The sequence below is a fragment of the Gorilla gorilla genome, chromosome 15 (genome assembly GCF_029281585.2).
Source record: "Gorilla gorilla gorilla isolate KB3781 chromosome 15, NHGRI_mGorGor1-v2.1_pri, whole genome shotgun sequence".
NCBI classification, from domain to species: Eukaryota; Metazoa; Chordata; class Mammalia; order Primates; family Hominidae; genus Gorilla; species Gorilla gorilla.
This window is the reverse complement of record NC_073239.2, coordinates 98299817-98314280: the sequence shown is the minus strand read 5'-3', so window position 1 is coordinate 98314280 and position 14464 is coordinate 98299817. Positions and strand designations below refer to the sequence as shown.

Sequence of the window (14464 nt, the reverse complement as noted above, 5' to 3'; positions counted from 1 at the left end):
TTAATTCCAGTCTTTCCCTTTCCATTCTCTTCTTTGCTGAGTTTCGAAAAAGGCAAATCAAATTTTGTTGCTCCTCTTTAAACTTCTTCAGTGACTTCTCATCGTGCTTGGAGTAAAAGTTAAACATCTTAATCTGAATCACAAGACCTTGCAGTTCTAAAAACTCATGACCTTTACAACCTCTCATGCCTCTTGCCTACTCTATTCCCAGGTCAAGTTTTTTCTGGATTTGTTTATTTGTTTTTCTCATCTCAGACTCTGTGTCTTTGGTTCCCTTTCCCTTGAATCCTCTTCACTTTTCATCCCAACGTGGTTGGCTTCTTCTTGTCTTTGAGATGATAGTTAAATGTCACCTCTTCGGAGACATCTTCTGTCACTCTATAAGATTCCTTGTTATTCCTTGTCTTAACTCTGTTTATTTGTAGGTCTTTTGTTTTTGGTTGACTTGTTTCATACTTCCTTTTCCCTCATGATGTAAGCCCCTTGAAGGCAGAGTCTATATCTGTGTCATTTACTTTTTAAAATTTATTTTATTATTATTTTTTTGTTTTTTAGGCGGAGTTTCACTCTTTTTGCAAAGCCTTGCCAGGCTAGAGTGCAATAATAGCGTGATCTCGGCTCACTGCAACCTCTGCCTCCTGGGTTCAAGCGATTCTCCTGCCTCACCCTCTGGAGTGACCAGGATTACAGGCATGCGCCACCACACCCGGCTAATTTTTGTATTTTTAGTAGAGGCAGGGTTTTACCATGTTGGTCAGGCTGGTCTCAAACTCCTGACCTCAGGTGATCCACCTGCCTTGGCCTCCCAAAGTGCTGGGATTATAGGCGTGAGCCAGTGCGCCCAGCCCTCATTTACTTTTGTACCCTGAACATCTAGCTGGTATTTAATAACCACTTGTTGGATGAATGAATAAATATCCTATTTAAGGAAAGAGTGTGAGAGAAGATACCACAATTGAGTTTACTTCTCCTTTCCTTCCTTTTTTCCTCACTCTCCCCTCATCCCACCTTCAAAACATTCTAAAATGTTAACATCCCTCACTGTTAAGAAGAATCACTGGCGTGTAATGATCACTGCTGCTCCAGAAAACTGGTTGAATTGCCATTGGCCTCCTGATGTCGAAAGGGAACATACCCCAAAATTTTCCTTGACCTTCTCCACTAAAAATGATCAGTTTTCCAGCCTTGCCCCATATCTCTGAAAAGGCAACCTAATTTTACAGTGGCCTAAATAAGCAAGGCAGAAAAACAGCAATTAAACCTGGAGAGAGAATACCCATGTAGTATGTTTCAAAGTGCGACATGTGTAATTTTGTATTTTCTGCTGTTTTGCATTGTCTTTGTTTATTCCCTACTATGGATAAAGGTTGATTTTAGTTGAAGTTCAGTCCCTTATCCATATTGGGAAATTATTTAAAGAAGGCTTTGCCTAGACTCCAAAGATTTTAAGCTCTGGAGTAAATTCTCCTCCCATTTTTTACTGTTATACTCCCTTTTTCTTTCCCAGTCTCATTGACAATCAAGAGATTTTCTTGGTTTATGTATTGGTTTTCTGTAAGTGTGTATCACAGGACCACAAAATGTGTGTTGAAACCTCACTCTGTTAGGTCAGAAGTCTGGTACAGTCTGAATGGGTTCCCTGCTCAGGGTACCATGGGCAGAAATCAAGGGTTGGCCAGTGGTGTTCTCACTGGAGCTCAGGGTCCCCTTCAGGCTATGGCCTATTGTTGGCAGAGTTCAGCTCCTTGTGGTTGCAGGACTGAAGCCCCCATTTAAAGAGCTCATTAATTAGATTTGGCTCACCTGGATCATCTCCCTGTCTTAAGGTCAATTGAGTAGTAACCTTAATTGCATCTGTAAAATCTGTTTTGCCATGCAGTATAACATAACTACAAGAGTAATACCAGGGCTCAGATATAATGGGGTCATTTTAGGATTCTGCCTACCACATTGATCTCTTCTGTTTTTTTTTTTTTTTTTTGGTTAGAGTTACATTCATCTGCATGCATCAGAAAGTCTAATTCTAATAGCTTAAGCAAAAATATATTTTTTCACATAAAAAATAGAGAAACAAATGATTGTTGATATCAGTTCAGTGGCTCAGTGACATCAGGGCCAATGACTGTTATTCTCTTAGCCTGTCCTTCGTATGATTATTGTAGCTGTTAAGACCATATTCAAGTTGGGAAAAAAGAGAAAATGAGAAGGATCAGAGCTGCATGAACTAATCTGTCTCCTTCATTGGGATAGCAAAACAAAACAAAGATAAAAAATACTTTTTAGAACTATATTTTAGAACTATATTTCTCACCGTATCTCCGTTTATGTTTAACTAGCTAGAAGTTGGTGAAGTTACCACCTCTAGGTGAAGATAGGAAAGCAGGAATAGGAATTATTGTGATTGGCTTAAACCAGGATGATGAGAAGAAATGGATGCTGGTGATGCAGTGAACACTGTAAGTTATACCTCATTTCTAGAAGGCACAATGTGCTGTTGTGGAAAGAGTGCAGAATTTATAGAGTCAGGAGGTCTGTAATTCTGTCCCAATTCTGGGAGATGGTTAGCTCTGTGACCTTGATCTAGTCACAGAACCTCTCTGAGCCAGTTACTTTATCAAGTGAGAGAAATATTTGCTTTACTTATCTCAGGGTTACTGTAAAAGTGAATTGAAATAACCCATGAAGTTCTTTGCATTCTGGAACTATATACTAATTGTAATTTTTGGTAACTGGTAAAAAATAAGACAATTTCATTGATTCTAAGAAATAAATGTGTGTGTGTGTATAAATAAGTAAATATATATATATATTTATTTTTATATTTATTTTTATTTTTTTTTGAGATGGAGTCTCACTCTGTCACCCAGGCTAGAGTGCAGTAGTGCAGTCTCGGCTCACTGCAGCCTCCACCTCCTGGGTTCAAGCGATTCTCCTGCCTCAGCCTCCCGAGTAGCTGGAATTATGGGCGCACACCACTACGCCTGGCTAATTTTCGTATTTTTAGTAGAGACGAGGTTTCACCATGTTGGCCAGTCTGGTCAGAAAATCCTGATCTCAAGTGATCCTCCCTCCTCGGCCTTCCAAATTGCTAGGATTACAGGCGTGAGCCACTGTGCCCAGCCTTAAAAAATATTTTATCTTCTCTGAAATTAGATGAATTGTAAAATGCATCTAATTTACATATGGCTCTAAAATATAGAAAAGAAATTATCCACGTCAACTCACTACTGTCACACAGACAAAATATTAGTATTCTCGTTTCAAAAAAAATATGAAGTGGAGTTAAACCAAGATGAATGTACCAAGATGGAGTAAGTCAATGTCAAGGAACTGTCAATGTCAAGGAACTAAGAGTTCAAGGAACTGGAAAATGTTTTGCAAACTTTAAAGCCTGACCTCCTGCCAGAGCCATTCACTAATGTGATACACTGCTCAGGTACGTGGGGATGTCAGTCAAGGTCACTGCCTCAGGAATGCACCAAAGATCAGAGGCAATGCCTAACCAGTTTTTCAAGCCAAGTGTAACTTAGATTCTTGACTCTGAATGTGGGGCCATGGAATTGTTAGATAGCAGAGCCATCGGGATTGTTGATTTTGAAGGAAAATCACACAGTAGAGTATTTTGTAATTATAACCTTGGGATATACATATATGTATGCATGTACATAAATGTGTATATTTATAAGTGTGTATACACACATATACAAACACTCATACACACAAGTAATATGACTTTAGAGAAGAGAAGCCACCTAGGGTTAGGAGATTATGCTGTGTGTGCTTGTAAGAGAAAAAGAAGAGGGAGTTCACTTATGGAGAATCATAGATAGATGCTAACTGTGGTCAAAGTATGACATTTGTTTCTTTTGGACTTCTTTCTCATACATGTTTGACTTGAGGCTCAGGTGTTCATTCTGTTCCCCAGTTTTCAATGGAAATTGGAAGAAGGTTGGGTGGTCTCCTTTTGTTTTTTAAAATAAAATATTTAAATGAAAGAATGAAATTTTTAAACGTCGAAATAATAAGAGCAAACAACCAGGATTACTCAACTCATTTTCTCTTTTAGGAGCATCAAGGTACCTGTTAATTAATGTGTGTGTGTGTGCGTGTGTGTGTGTGTGTTCTTCAGTGAACTCTGTTCAGGTTTTATTAATGAGAATTCAGGTCTCTCATCAAGGAAAAGAATGTGGAAGAGGAAAGGGAAGAGAAGCAGTATTCAAGTCCTTAATCTGATTTAGTCTTCCTCACAGGGTAACGGGGCCTTCCAGTCTTCTCTTTGTTCTAGCAACTTATGAAACAAGCAGCATGGTTATTTCAACTTCTGATTCAGCTTCTATGGCTCCTGTAGCCCACTGTGACACAGATATCAGTGTATGAAAGCTTGTTATTATCTTGTGTCGCTGTGCTATGCACAATTCTGAGTGCATAATAGATGCTCAATAAGGTAGCTGAATATCTTGCTTTAGAAGAACACTGTAAAGAAATATGTAGAATTTATGTAGTCTGTTTTTCCCATTCTTCCTTTCTTTGTAGCTTTTGATTTGACCTTTAGATGCTTGTCCTTATTCAAGAGAAAACTGAGGCCTTACTTGTGGGTTTGGAATGGACACCAGGATCTAGTTGAAGATGTTTCTGCATAAACTCCAAACAGATGACTGGACAGTGGTTGCCAGTAGTCTCAAACCCAAAAAGTGGATGTGGAGATTTTCATAGACGCTACCTAGCTGAATACCTATGAAAAAGAGGTAGACAGGGGAGATGGCCAAAGATTTAACAACCTCTTTTGGATCACTAACCAGGCACAAGTAATGTTTTTGTATTATATGGCGTAGCTAACCTAACAAAATAAATCATTTTCCCAGCTCTGGAGCAATGGAATTAATCTATATGGCTGAATGAAACCTTCCTTTTATTCTCATATAATTTATAAAATTTCTGTAAAATTTCCAATTAATTTTCAGTACATTACTGTGAAATGACCTGTATTTAGATGTCTGAACTAGTCTCTTTTTAAAAGTGAACACAAGTCAGAAAGTAATGTTCCAGGGGAGGACTTCCAGTTCTGGTTATACTTGGTAACTAGCCCTTCTTCTGCAGCGAACAACCACAAAACAGCAACATCTATGAGGCAACTGTTTTCAGGCTTCGGTCAACAGGCAGCACAAGATTTTCTATCCTGAGGTGAGCCTGACACTCGCCTTGGCTCTTTTCCAGGGAAGAGTTTCCTGACTGCAGTGTGGTCAGCTGGAGTCTAAGCCAAGCACAGCAGTCATGCTGAGCTAAGAAAACAGAGATCAGAGTTTGGGGCAATTGAAGCAGCTGGAATCTGCAGGACAGGGCACCAGAGAGCAGAGAGTTGCGCAGCAGAGAGGATGGGGATGGGGAGAGAGGAACAGAAGTATGTCTGGGTGTACCCAGAGAACCGTTGGCCAGTTTAGAGTGCACAGGTACACACTGAAACCATGCAGAGCTTAATAGAGCGGCTGCTGGAGGATTGAGAATGGGACAAAGATACTGGACATCAGGCAATAGTGGGGGACATTGGTGGTCCAGCCCAGCCACAGTGGAAAGAGCTCGTTAACATCTTATTAACATCTCAAGCATCCAACCAAGTATGGAAAGCCTGTGTCTTAGGGGTAAGGATCATGTTCTCAAGGAGGGTCTGTAAATTTTTTTCTGTAAAGGGCCAGTAGTTATTATTATTGAGCAGTAATTATTTCAGTCCTTGTGAGCCGTACAGTATCTGTCACAGCTACTCAACTCTGCTATTGTAGACCAAAAGCAACCATAGACAATATGTAAACTAATGAGTGTGGCTGGTAAATATACTAATAATACAACTTTATTTACCAAAAAAGGCAGAGGGCCAGACTTAGGCTGTGGCTGTAGTTTGCCAGCCCATGCTCTAGAGTAAGATTTACTTTAAACTACCCTAGCAAAGCCTAGAACCAAGCCCTGTGTGTTAGTCAGGGTTCTCTAAAGGGACAGAATTAATAGGATAGATGTATATATGAAGGGTAGTTTATTAAGGAGTATTGATCACAAGGTGAAGTCCCACAGTAGGCTGTCTTCAAGCTGAGGAGCAAGGAATCCAATCCGAGCCCCAAAACCTCAAAAGTAGGGAAGCCGACAGTGTGGCCTTCAGTCCGTGGCCAAAGACCCAGGAGCCCCTGGCAAATCACTGGTGTAAGTCCAAGAGTCCAAAAGCTGAAGAAATTGGAGTCAGGAAGCATCCAGCATGGGAGAAAGATGAAGGCCAGAAGACTCAGCAAGTCTGGTCATTCCACTTTCTTCTGCCTGCTTTATTCTAGCCACACTAGCTACTGATTAGATGGTACCCACCCAGATTGAGAGTGAGTCTGCCTCTCCCAGTCCACTGACTCAAATGTTAATCTCCTTTGGCAACACCCTTAAAGACATACCTGGGAACAATACTTTGCATCCTTCAGTCCAATCAAGTTGACGCTCAATATTAACCATCATACCCTGTCAAGATCTACAGGGGAGACAGAGTTTAGAAATTGAGTCCTATGGCAATTAGAGGGCCATGGGAAACAAATTAATCCAATGAAGTAAAAGACCAAGCTTTACACAAGCTCTAGGTGAGCAGCACTTGGTCAGACTGCCTGCTGGAACAAACATCAGCACTCTGCAGAGGAAAGTCAAATCCAGAAGGTCTTCAGTGTATCACCAACAATTATTAGGTATGCAAAAAAAATAACCTTAGGAAAGTAAAAACCTTAGGAAAGTAAAAACCATAGTCAAGCAAAAAAAAAAAAAAAAAACCAAAACCAAAACAAAACAAAACACAATAGTAACTAATCCCAAATGGTCTAGAGGTTGGATTTAGCAGGCAAAGTCTTTAAAGCAGCCATTATAAATATGTTCAAAGAACTAAAGGAAAATATTGTCACAATGAGTGAATATATAAGGCATCGCAGCAAATAAATAGAAACTGTAAAAGAACATTATAAAATGGAAAAGCTGAATAAGATACAAAATTCATGGGATAAGCTTATGGGAGAATGGAGATGAGAAGAGAAAGAGTCAGTGAACGCAAGGACAGATTAGCAGAAGAGATGGAAAAGGGGCAGAAAAACACATTTGAAGAAATACTGACTTAGTTTTTCCAAATTTAATGAAAAAACTGACATACAGATTCAAGAAACTCCACTAACTTCGAGTAAAATGAGTTCTAAGAAAACTACATCCAAATGCGCTATAGTCAGTTGCTGAAAATGAAAGATAAAGAGAAAATATTGAAAGCCGTTAGAGGAAAGAAGACACATTATATAAGCATGAGTAGTTACATATAATCAACTGCTCATTAGAAACATTCAGACCAAAAGGCAAAATACTGAAGGAAAAATTCTATGTCTTGTGAAAAGTAGCCTTCAAAATCAAGGATGAAATAAAAAATGGACTGCTTTAGAGCATTGCTGTCCAATAGGAATATACCATGGGGCCAGGTGTGGTAACTCGTGCCTGTAATCCCAGCACTTTGGGAGACTGAGGTGGGAAGATTGCTTGAGCCCAGGAGTTTGAGACCAGCCTGGGCAACAGAGTGAGACCCTGTCTCTATGGAAACATTTTTTAAAATCAGCTGGGTGTGATGGTGTGCACTTATAGACCCAGCTACTCAGGAGGCTGAGGTGGGAGGATCACATGGGCCTGCAGAGGTCAAGGCTGTAGTGAGCTGTGATAGTGCCCTGTACTCCAGCATGAGCAAGAGTGAGATCCTGTCTCAATTAAAAAAGGAAGAAATATAGTGTGGGCTACTTATATATGATTTTAAATATTTTAGTAGTTTCATTTAAAAAAGTTAAAAGGAACCGGTGAAATTAATTTTAACAGTATGTTTTACTTAAGCTAATACATCCAGGATACCATTTTAACATGAAAGCAGTGTAAAATTTTTAGATATTTTACACATTTTTATACTCTTTAAAGTCTGGTGTATATTTTACACTTAAGGAACAACTCATTCGGATTAACCACATATCAGTAGTCCCTATGTCTAGTGTCTACTGTATTGGAATTGGATGATATAATTTTAGATCAAAGAGAAAGGGGAATGAACATATTTCCCTATATCCAGATTTTCTCCGAAGCTATTTTACACATAGTGTTTAAATTAACCTTCCTAAAACATTTATTAATGTCTCAAAAGAGCTGAAGAGGATACCTACTGTATGTTAAGGCAAAGTCATTCATTCATTCAGCTGGTTACCCAACAAACATTTACTAAAAGCCATACCCTATCCTAAGAGTTAAAGACATCAATAAGCAAAAGATCAAGTCCCTTTCCTCATATAGCCACATTAGCAAATAATTTCATTATAATTTGGTAAGTGAGTGTAGGTTAAGATAGTATCAGCATTCAGAAGATATGGGGGATAAAGGGCAAGTGGAAAGTATGGTACTTTACTTATTGGAAGTTGAGGAGTACCACCATAGATCAGAGTTTTTGGTTGCAAGCAACAGAAATTAATTTTGGCTAATACAAGCAGGAAAGAAGTCTATTGAAAGGTATGAAAGAGCTCATTGGATTGCCAGATGACTCTCAAACGTGGCTTGGAAAATAGGTAGGAGCCATAGGACCTAGCCGGCAGTGAACAGAGCCAGAGTCACACCATGGGTCTGGTTAGGATGCCGCACTTGTCACCATTGCCACGGAATTGAGTTGTGCCTGCTTCTGGGCTTGGGTCAAGTTTCCATTGTTCGCATGCCACTCTTGCATGTATTCCAGGCCCTTGTACCTTTTAGCATTCCCTCAATATTCTAGCAGCCATTGACAAAGCCTGGATTAATTGCCAGGAGGGATGTAAAGATAATATTTTTTTTCTCGAAAAAGAAAGGAGTTTTGGGTGTTGAGTAGGCAAAAAACAATGGGCATGCATATTATAAAGGTTTTATGGCAAAATAATTTGTGTTCTTTATCTTTGCATTCAGTGATTGCCACTTGGCATAAATGCTTGTTGAGCCAAGCCTGAGATAATGATTGAGCTAAGACTTGAAGGTGAGCAGGAGCTCATGAAATAAAAATGTAGGGAAAATGTATCCCAAATATAGTATTTAATAATGTATTAATATATGAACAAGTGATCGAATAGGACAAAGTATATTAAAAAACACAGTCTTTCAAATAACTCAGTTCATCAGGAATATAGGATTCACAAGGGGAGAGAATGACACATGGGATTAGAGAGGTGGATTAGGGCCAGATTCACAAAGTGCCTGCATTTATACAACAATTTTTATTGAGCTGCTAACATGTGCCAGGCACTATGCTCAATGCTGAGGGTATAGCATGCAACCCCTGCTCTCAGGAATCCTTTGTTCATTTCTCATACCTCATTTTATCCTGTGAGGAGACTTTGAGGAGCTATAAGCAGAGCTGTAGCATAGCCATTTTCAGGTTTTAGGAAGATAACTGTAGCATAATAGGCTGGATAGTAGGTTTGAGCAGGTGATACTGAAGGCAGGGAGACAGGTAGGAGACTTGTAACTGTCTGCATGAGAGATCATGAGGGGCTGAGCCAAGGCATTGGCAGTGGGATTGGAGAGGGTAAGCTCCAGAGCTCAAACTCGTTCTGAAACTTAGAGCTCCTTTTCCAGGATGCTTGACACCCTCTTCAGATGAACAGAGTGTAACTCACTGTGGGCTAGACATGCCATTCCTGCTCCCCCTTCCTGAGTGCCTGTGCCCCACAGCTCTTTTGCTCAGACCCCTCCTTTCCGGCTTAGGGTACAGTTCAAGACCACCTATAGCTCAAGCTCTCAGAAGTCTCTTAACACTCTTACTTGCTGCTGTCCTACTTTTGGTGACTAACCACTAGAATAGGTTAGAGAGCAGAGGTTATTGTTTTAGGTTGCTGTGGTATCTCCTTGCATTTGACAGCTGCTTGAGGGCAGAGATGCTGTTTTGTTCTTCCTTGACCCTTAGGCCCTAGAATGGGCAGAAACAGTACATGTTCCTGATGACTGTGCCCCCCAACTTTGTGAAACACACCGGAGGTACTGATGGCTGAAAAATTCCATCACCACGCTTCTGTCCAGCACTGTCTGAGCAAGGCTTATCTCCCTTAAGCACACTTCTTGAGTCACTCTCTGCTTCTAAACCTCCCACAGCTTCTCATTTCCCCTTGAGCTCTCCTTAGCTTTTATGGTCAATCAATCCCTTCACTCCATATTCCCCCAGTAGATACCTCTGCTCTCATCAGACAGGCTTGTTCAGACAGAAACACACCTTGTTAAGGTCTGCTTCTGATTTTTACTGTCACTTGCGGTGATCCCCTGTCCAGAGGCTTCCCTCACTTGTCCCTCTGTTGGTCCAGAATCAAGGACATCCTTCACATCTCAGAAACCCACCCAGTCCCATATGCTTCCAACTCTCAGAGATCTCCCTACAGCTAAACTGTGGCAATTAGAGGACTGTCATAAGACAAAACTACTTCTATGACCCCCATCTTATCAGACAATTGCATTCTCCCTTCTACAAATTTTTGTATAATGCTGAGAAAGAAGTAGCTCTCTGAAATGGCAACTCCAAGACTTCAATGAAACTTTTAGCATCTGTTGGTCAATCCTCCTGCTGATACTGAGTCACCACTCATTTGTGGTGATTCTAAACCTCATTTTATGATTCACATTCTAAAAATGGGGTGAGGTTTTTACCAAGAAACTAATTCCAGTATGAACTTAACCTCACAATTATTGGGTTCTTCTGTGGGTTTCCAGCTGCTAGCACAGCACTTTTCAAGGTCTAATTTCTTACGGCTTATTGGTGTGGCTCTTCCATGGCAAATACCTAAAATCCATTTTATGGATTTATGGTATGGAATATGATGGGGGGTTCCGTGTGATCAATTTGTTCCACCAGTCTTCATTGGGACCACTCATTGTCTGTCATCAGCCCATGTCTGGTCTGGGACAAGTGAAGGAAGGATAGATAAAGTTTTGGGGCTCTTTTTTCGTTCATACGTTCTGAGGAATGGTCTTGGTACTTTGGCCAGAATGCACCTATATCTATAATGAAGAGGATTTAGAATCTGCCTTCTGGGCACTGTAGCTGAGCACATGACTCTACTTAGCATCTAGAACTTCTTGAACAATGACTGAAACCAGATTCTGCAAATGACAGAAATGCAGTGGTTTCATGAAATCTGCATTCCAGTCCCAAGACTTCTACGAACAAGTTACGCAACGTTGGGCGAGTCATTTAACAATAGCAGCAGTGCTGGCAATGGCTAACATTGGTTTGGAATGGAGCCTGAGGCACAGTAAGCCCTCTGTAAGGTCACCTGCTGTTTTCATTGTCATCGTTACAGAGGGTTTATTACATCCAGTCCTTAGTACTTGGCGTACATTATCTTGTTTAATCCTCGGAATTATGGAGTGAGTTTTATTATTCTTTCTGTACAAGGTTGAACTGAAGCTTAAAGAGGTTGAGTTATGAGTCCATGACTGTATAGGACTCCAAGACTGTATAGGACTCAAATCCAAACAACCTAACTCCTGGGCCTGTGATCACAATCTCTATTCGTGCGCCTGATTTCCTTGGGCCTCAGTTTTCTCATAACACCTGAAGTTATTGATCTTTAAAACCTTTCAGTTTAAAATTTTTAAATATTTTCCTCTTACCTTCACCTTCGTCCCGTGTTCTCTTCCCTACCCCACTTATCCATGACTTTTGCTGGGTTCATCATTGCAGGATTGGCAGGATGTTTTCCCTATTGAGTGATGACACTGCATGTGTCAGCATAGGGACTTGTATTGTGGGTTTTTTTTTTTTTTTTGAAGGGTGCTGTGGGGCTGGTTTACATGCTGCTGTCGTTGAAAGAGGAGGAATCTGACTCTTCAATTTTACTGCCTTATCTTGGTCCACAGCCATTACCACATTGAGTGACACACATTTGACAGGGCTTGAGAAAGTCATCATAGGCAGAAGCCAGTGGGAATCAGCTCTTTGTGCTTGTGGACCCTGCACTGCTCTCTGGTAAGATCTGGTTTGGGAGACCTGCTCTCTCCAGGCTGTTTGCCTATGTCTGGCCTTGTGGTTGGCAAGGATCCTAGAAGAGGGACTTGGAGAAGAGGCTTCTGGGCTTCCCATCCTTTATACAGCTTGGGGTGTGCTGGCAAACTTTCACATGGGGAGTTTCCTGGACATTTCATTACAGTTCCATTGTAATTGATATTTGTAAAGTACTTAAGTTGGGTGATAGTCTATATGTACTGTATTCTGTTGTACTTTTTTGTGGCTGTGACACCAGGGATAGAGTGTTTTGGCTGCAGAAGACCTGGGCTCAAGGGTTGGGTCTATCACTTAGCGTGGTGCTTCAAACACACCTGCTTGTTATGGCTTTTACTTGATTATTCTTTGGGTGAGATCTTATTATGAAGAAAAGTCAGCCACTGTGCTGAGATTTGTAAACTCTTCCACTTAGCCTGGAGGAAGCATTTTACCAAAAGGGCCTGGAAGCACTAAAAGTATTAGGTAAGTCACTTAATTTTTCTCAGCCCAAATTTCTTTATCCATAGAAGAATTAGAGTACTATGAGTCCTACTCATCAAAATGGCTACTGAATCAAGTGAAGTATGGTATGAAAATGTGTTTCTGAAAATTATAAATTCTATATAAACATTAGTTGTTTTTAGGAAGCATCACGTGCCAAAACTGTTTTAAACACCAAAAAAGCAAAAGCTGTTCATGTTTTTACCGATTTTCCCACGTAGAGATTATTTACTGCAGATGATAACCTGTAGTAAAATTTCCTAAACTTTTCATTGTGCAGCAATTGGAAGACTGTGAGTTAAGTTGCTCTAGAAACTATCTGAATATTGTGTATATTTAGTTAATAAGAACTGATATTGTTCAAGGTATATAGTAGCTCTTCTGTGGAAGCACATTAATTTTAGATAAATTCAGATTTTATTAATTCATTATAAATCATTATTAGATCAAGAGCTAGGTTCAGGTTGTAAAAAGATATTAATACCATAAACAAAATTATGTCAATTAAGAATCTTTCTGTATTCCTAGAACATAATTGCAGTGTGAGCAAAGGCTAGACCATTGTAACTAATTTAAATAGGCCTAGATTGAAAATGTTACTCTAACTCACATTTTTCACTACCACAGATGTTCCGTTTCCTCTTACTCCAAATGAACAAGATCACTTCATTTCTATTTTTCTTGATTGATAAACCATGCTTGGAGATACCATCTGGAGATTGTTGGGTTTCTGCCAGAGATTTAAATCAGGTTTATAAAGAGTTACCTGCCTAAGGCAAGAAACTGGACTAATTTAATAGAAAAGAACATGCTTTTATTTTGCCAGCTAGTAAGAGAAAGTGAAAGCATTTTGAAAAGTTTTAATATTTGTTTTGCAATGATGGTATTATAGATGACAATATTTCTAAAATACAATAATTAGGGAAATTAGAGAATCTAATTGCTGAAATTTGTGTAATTATTTGCAAGTGTGATATGAAGGCTTATCTAGAAACCTTGATGCTAAAGACAGACATTTCAGTATAAAAGGTGAGGGCATGACAGGAACAGAGCGAAGTAAGGCAAGTTGGAAACCAATCTTGTGGGCAGCGCTAAAAGCCCTAGACCTATGTGGATTCAGTATAATGTGATGGTTATCCTTTTAAATTTTTTGTTTGTTTGTTTGTTAAACAGATTTCTGCCTGGCAGATTAACCAACGGCAAGAGGGGCTGATCTGTCTACATTCTGAGTACTGCCCTTGGCAAGACACCTAGAACAGACCCTGGACCCAAGTCTACCGTACTACCATACCCCTACTCCAGCCCACCCCAGACAGTATTCTGGGGTTCACCTGAGGTCAGCAGTGTGAAGATGACCAGTGCCTTTTTAGCATGACGACTTTGGACCATGTGATTGCCACCCACCAGTCAGAATGGGTCTCCTTCAATGAAGAGTCACCCTTTCCTGCCCACTCGCAGGGTAAGGAGTGCCTTCGTTTCCTAAAGTGAAGAGATTGTCAAAGAACCATGTCTATTTGTTATGGCTTCGACTTGATTATTCTTTGGGTGGGATCTTAATATAGAAAAAAGAGTCAGTTTCTCACTTTCTTTCTTGAGATCTTAGAATCCTAAGTGGAAGAATTTACACACTGAAAAAGCATCTTGGGAACCTTAGGGCCCTAAAAAGAGGCTTGGAAACACCAAAAGTAGTGGCTCTTTTCTCCCAAGAAACAAAAACTTAATATTTACCAAATACTTTACTCTCAGCCTTTTTAAAATGTAGTTATTAAAAATAGTTGTTAAAAGTGACAGGCTCTGGAGCCAGAGTGCTTGGGTTCAAATCCCTGTTGCACCAGGAATGAGTGATATGCTTTTGGGTAGATTATTTATTTAACCTCTCCATGCATAGTTTCATTATCTGTACAGTAGGGATAATCAGTACCTATCTCACAGGTTGCTGTGAGGCTTACG

At 40.0% G+C, this 14464-nt stretch overlaps 1 protein-coding gene across 1 annotated transcript in view; it reads left to right on the top strand.

Annotated features, from left to right (window-relative positions):
* The window catches only part of LOC101127591 (stonin-2), a 260143-nt gene that overhangs the window by 24207 nt on the left and 221472 nt on the right, over positions 1-14464 (top strand). Inside the window, exon 3 of the mRNA XM_063698159.1 lies at positions 13688-13973. Within this exon, the coding sequence (XP_063554229.1) occupies positions 13886-13973 (88 nt within the window). The 5' untranslated portion in view covers positions 13688-13885. The remainder of the gene's footprint in view (positions 1-13687; positions 13974-14464) is intronic.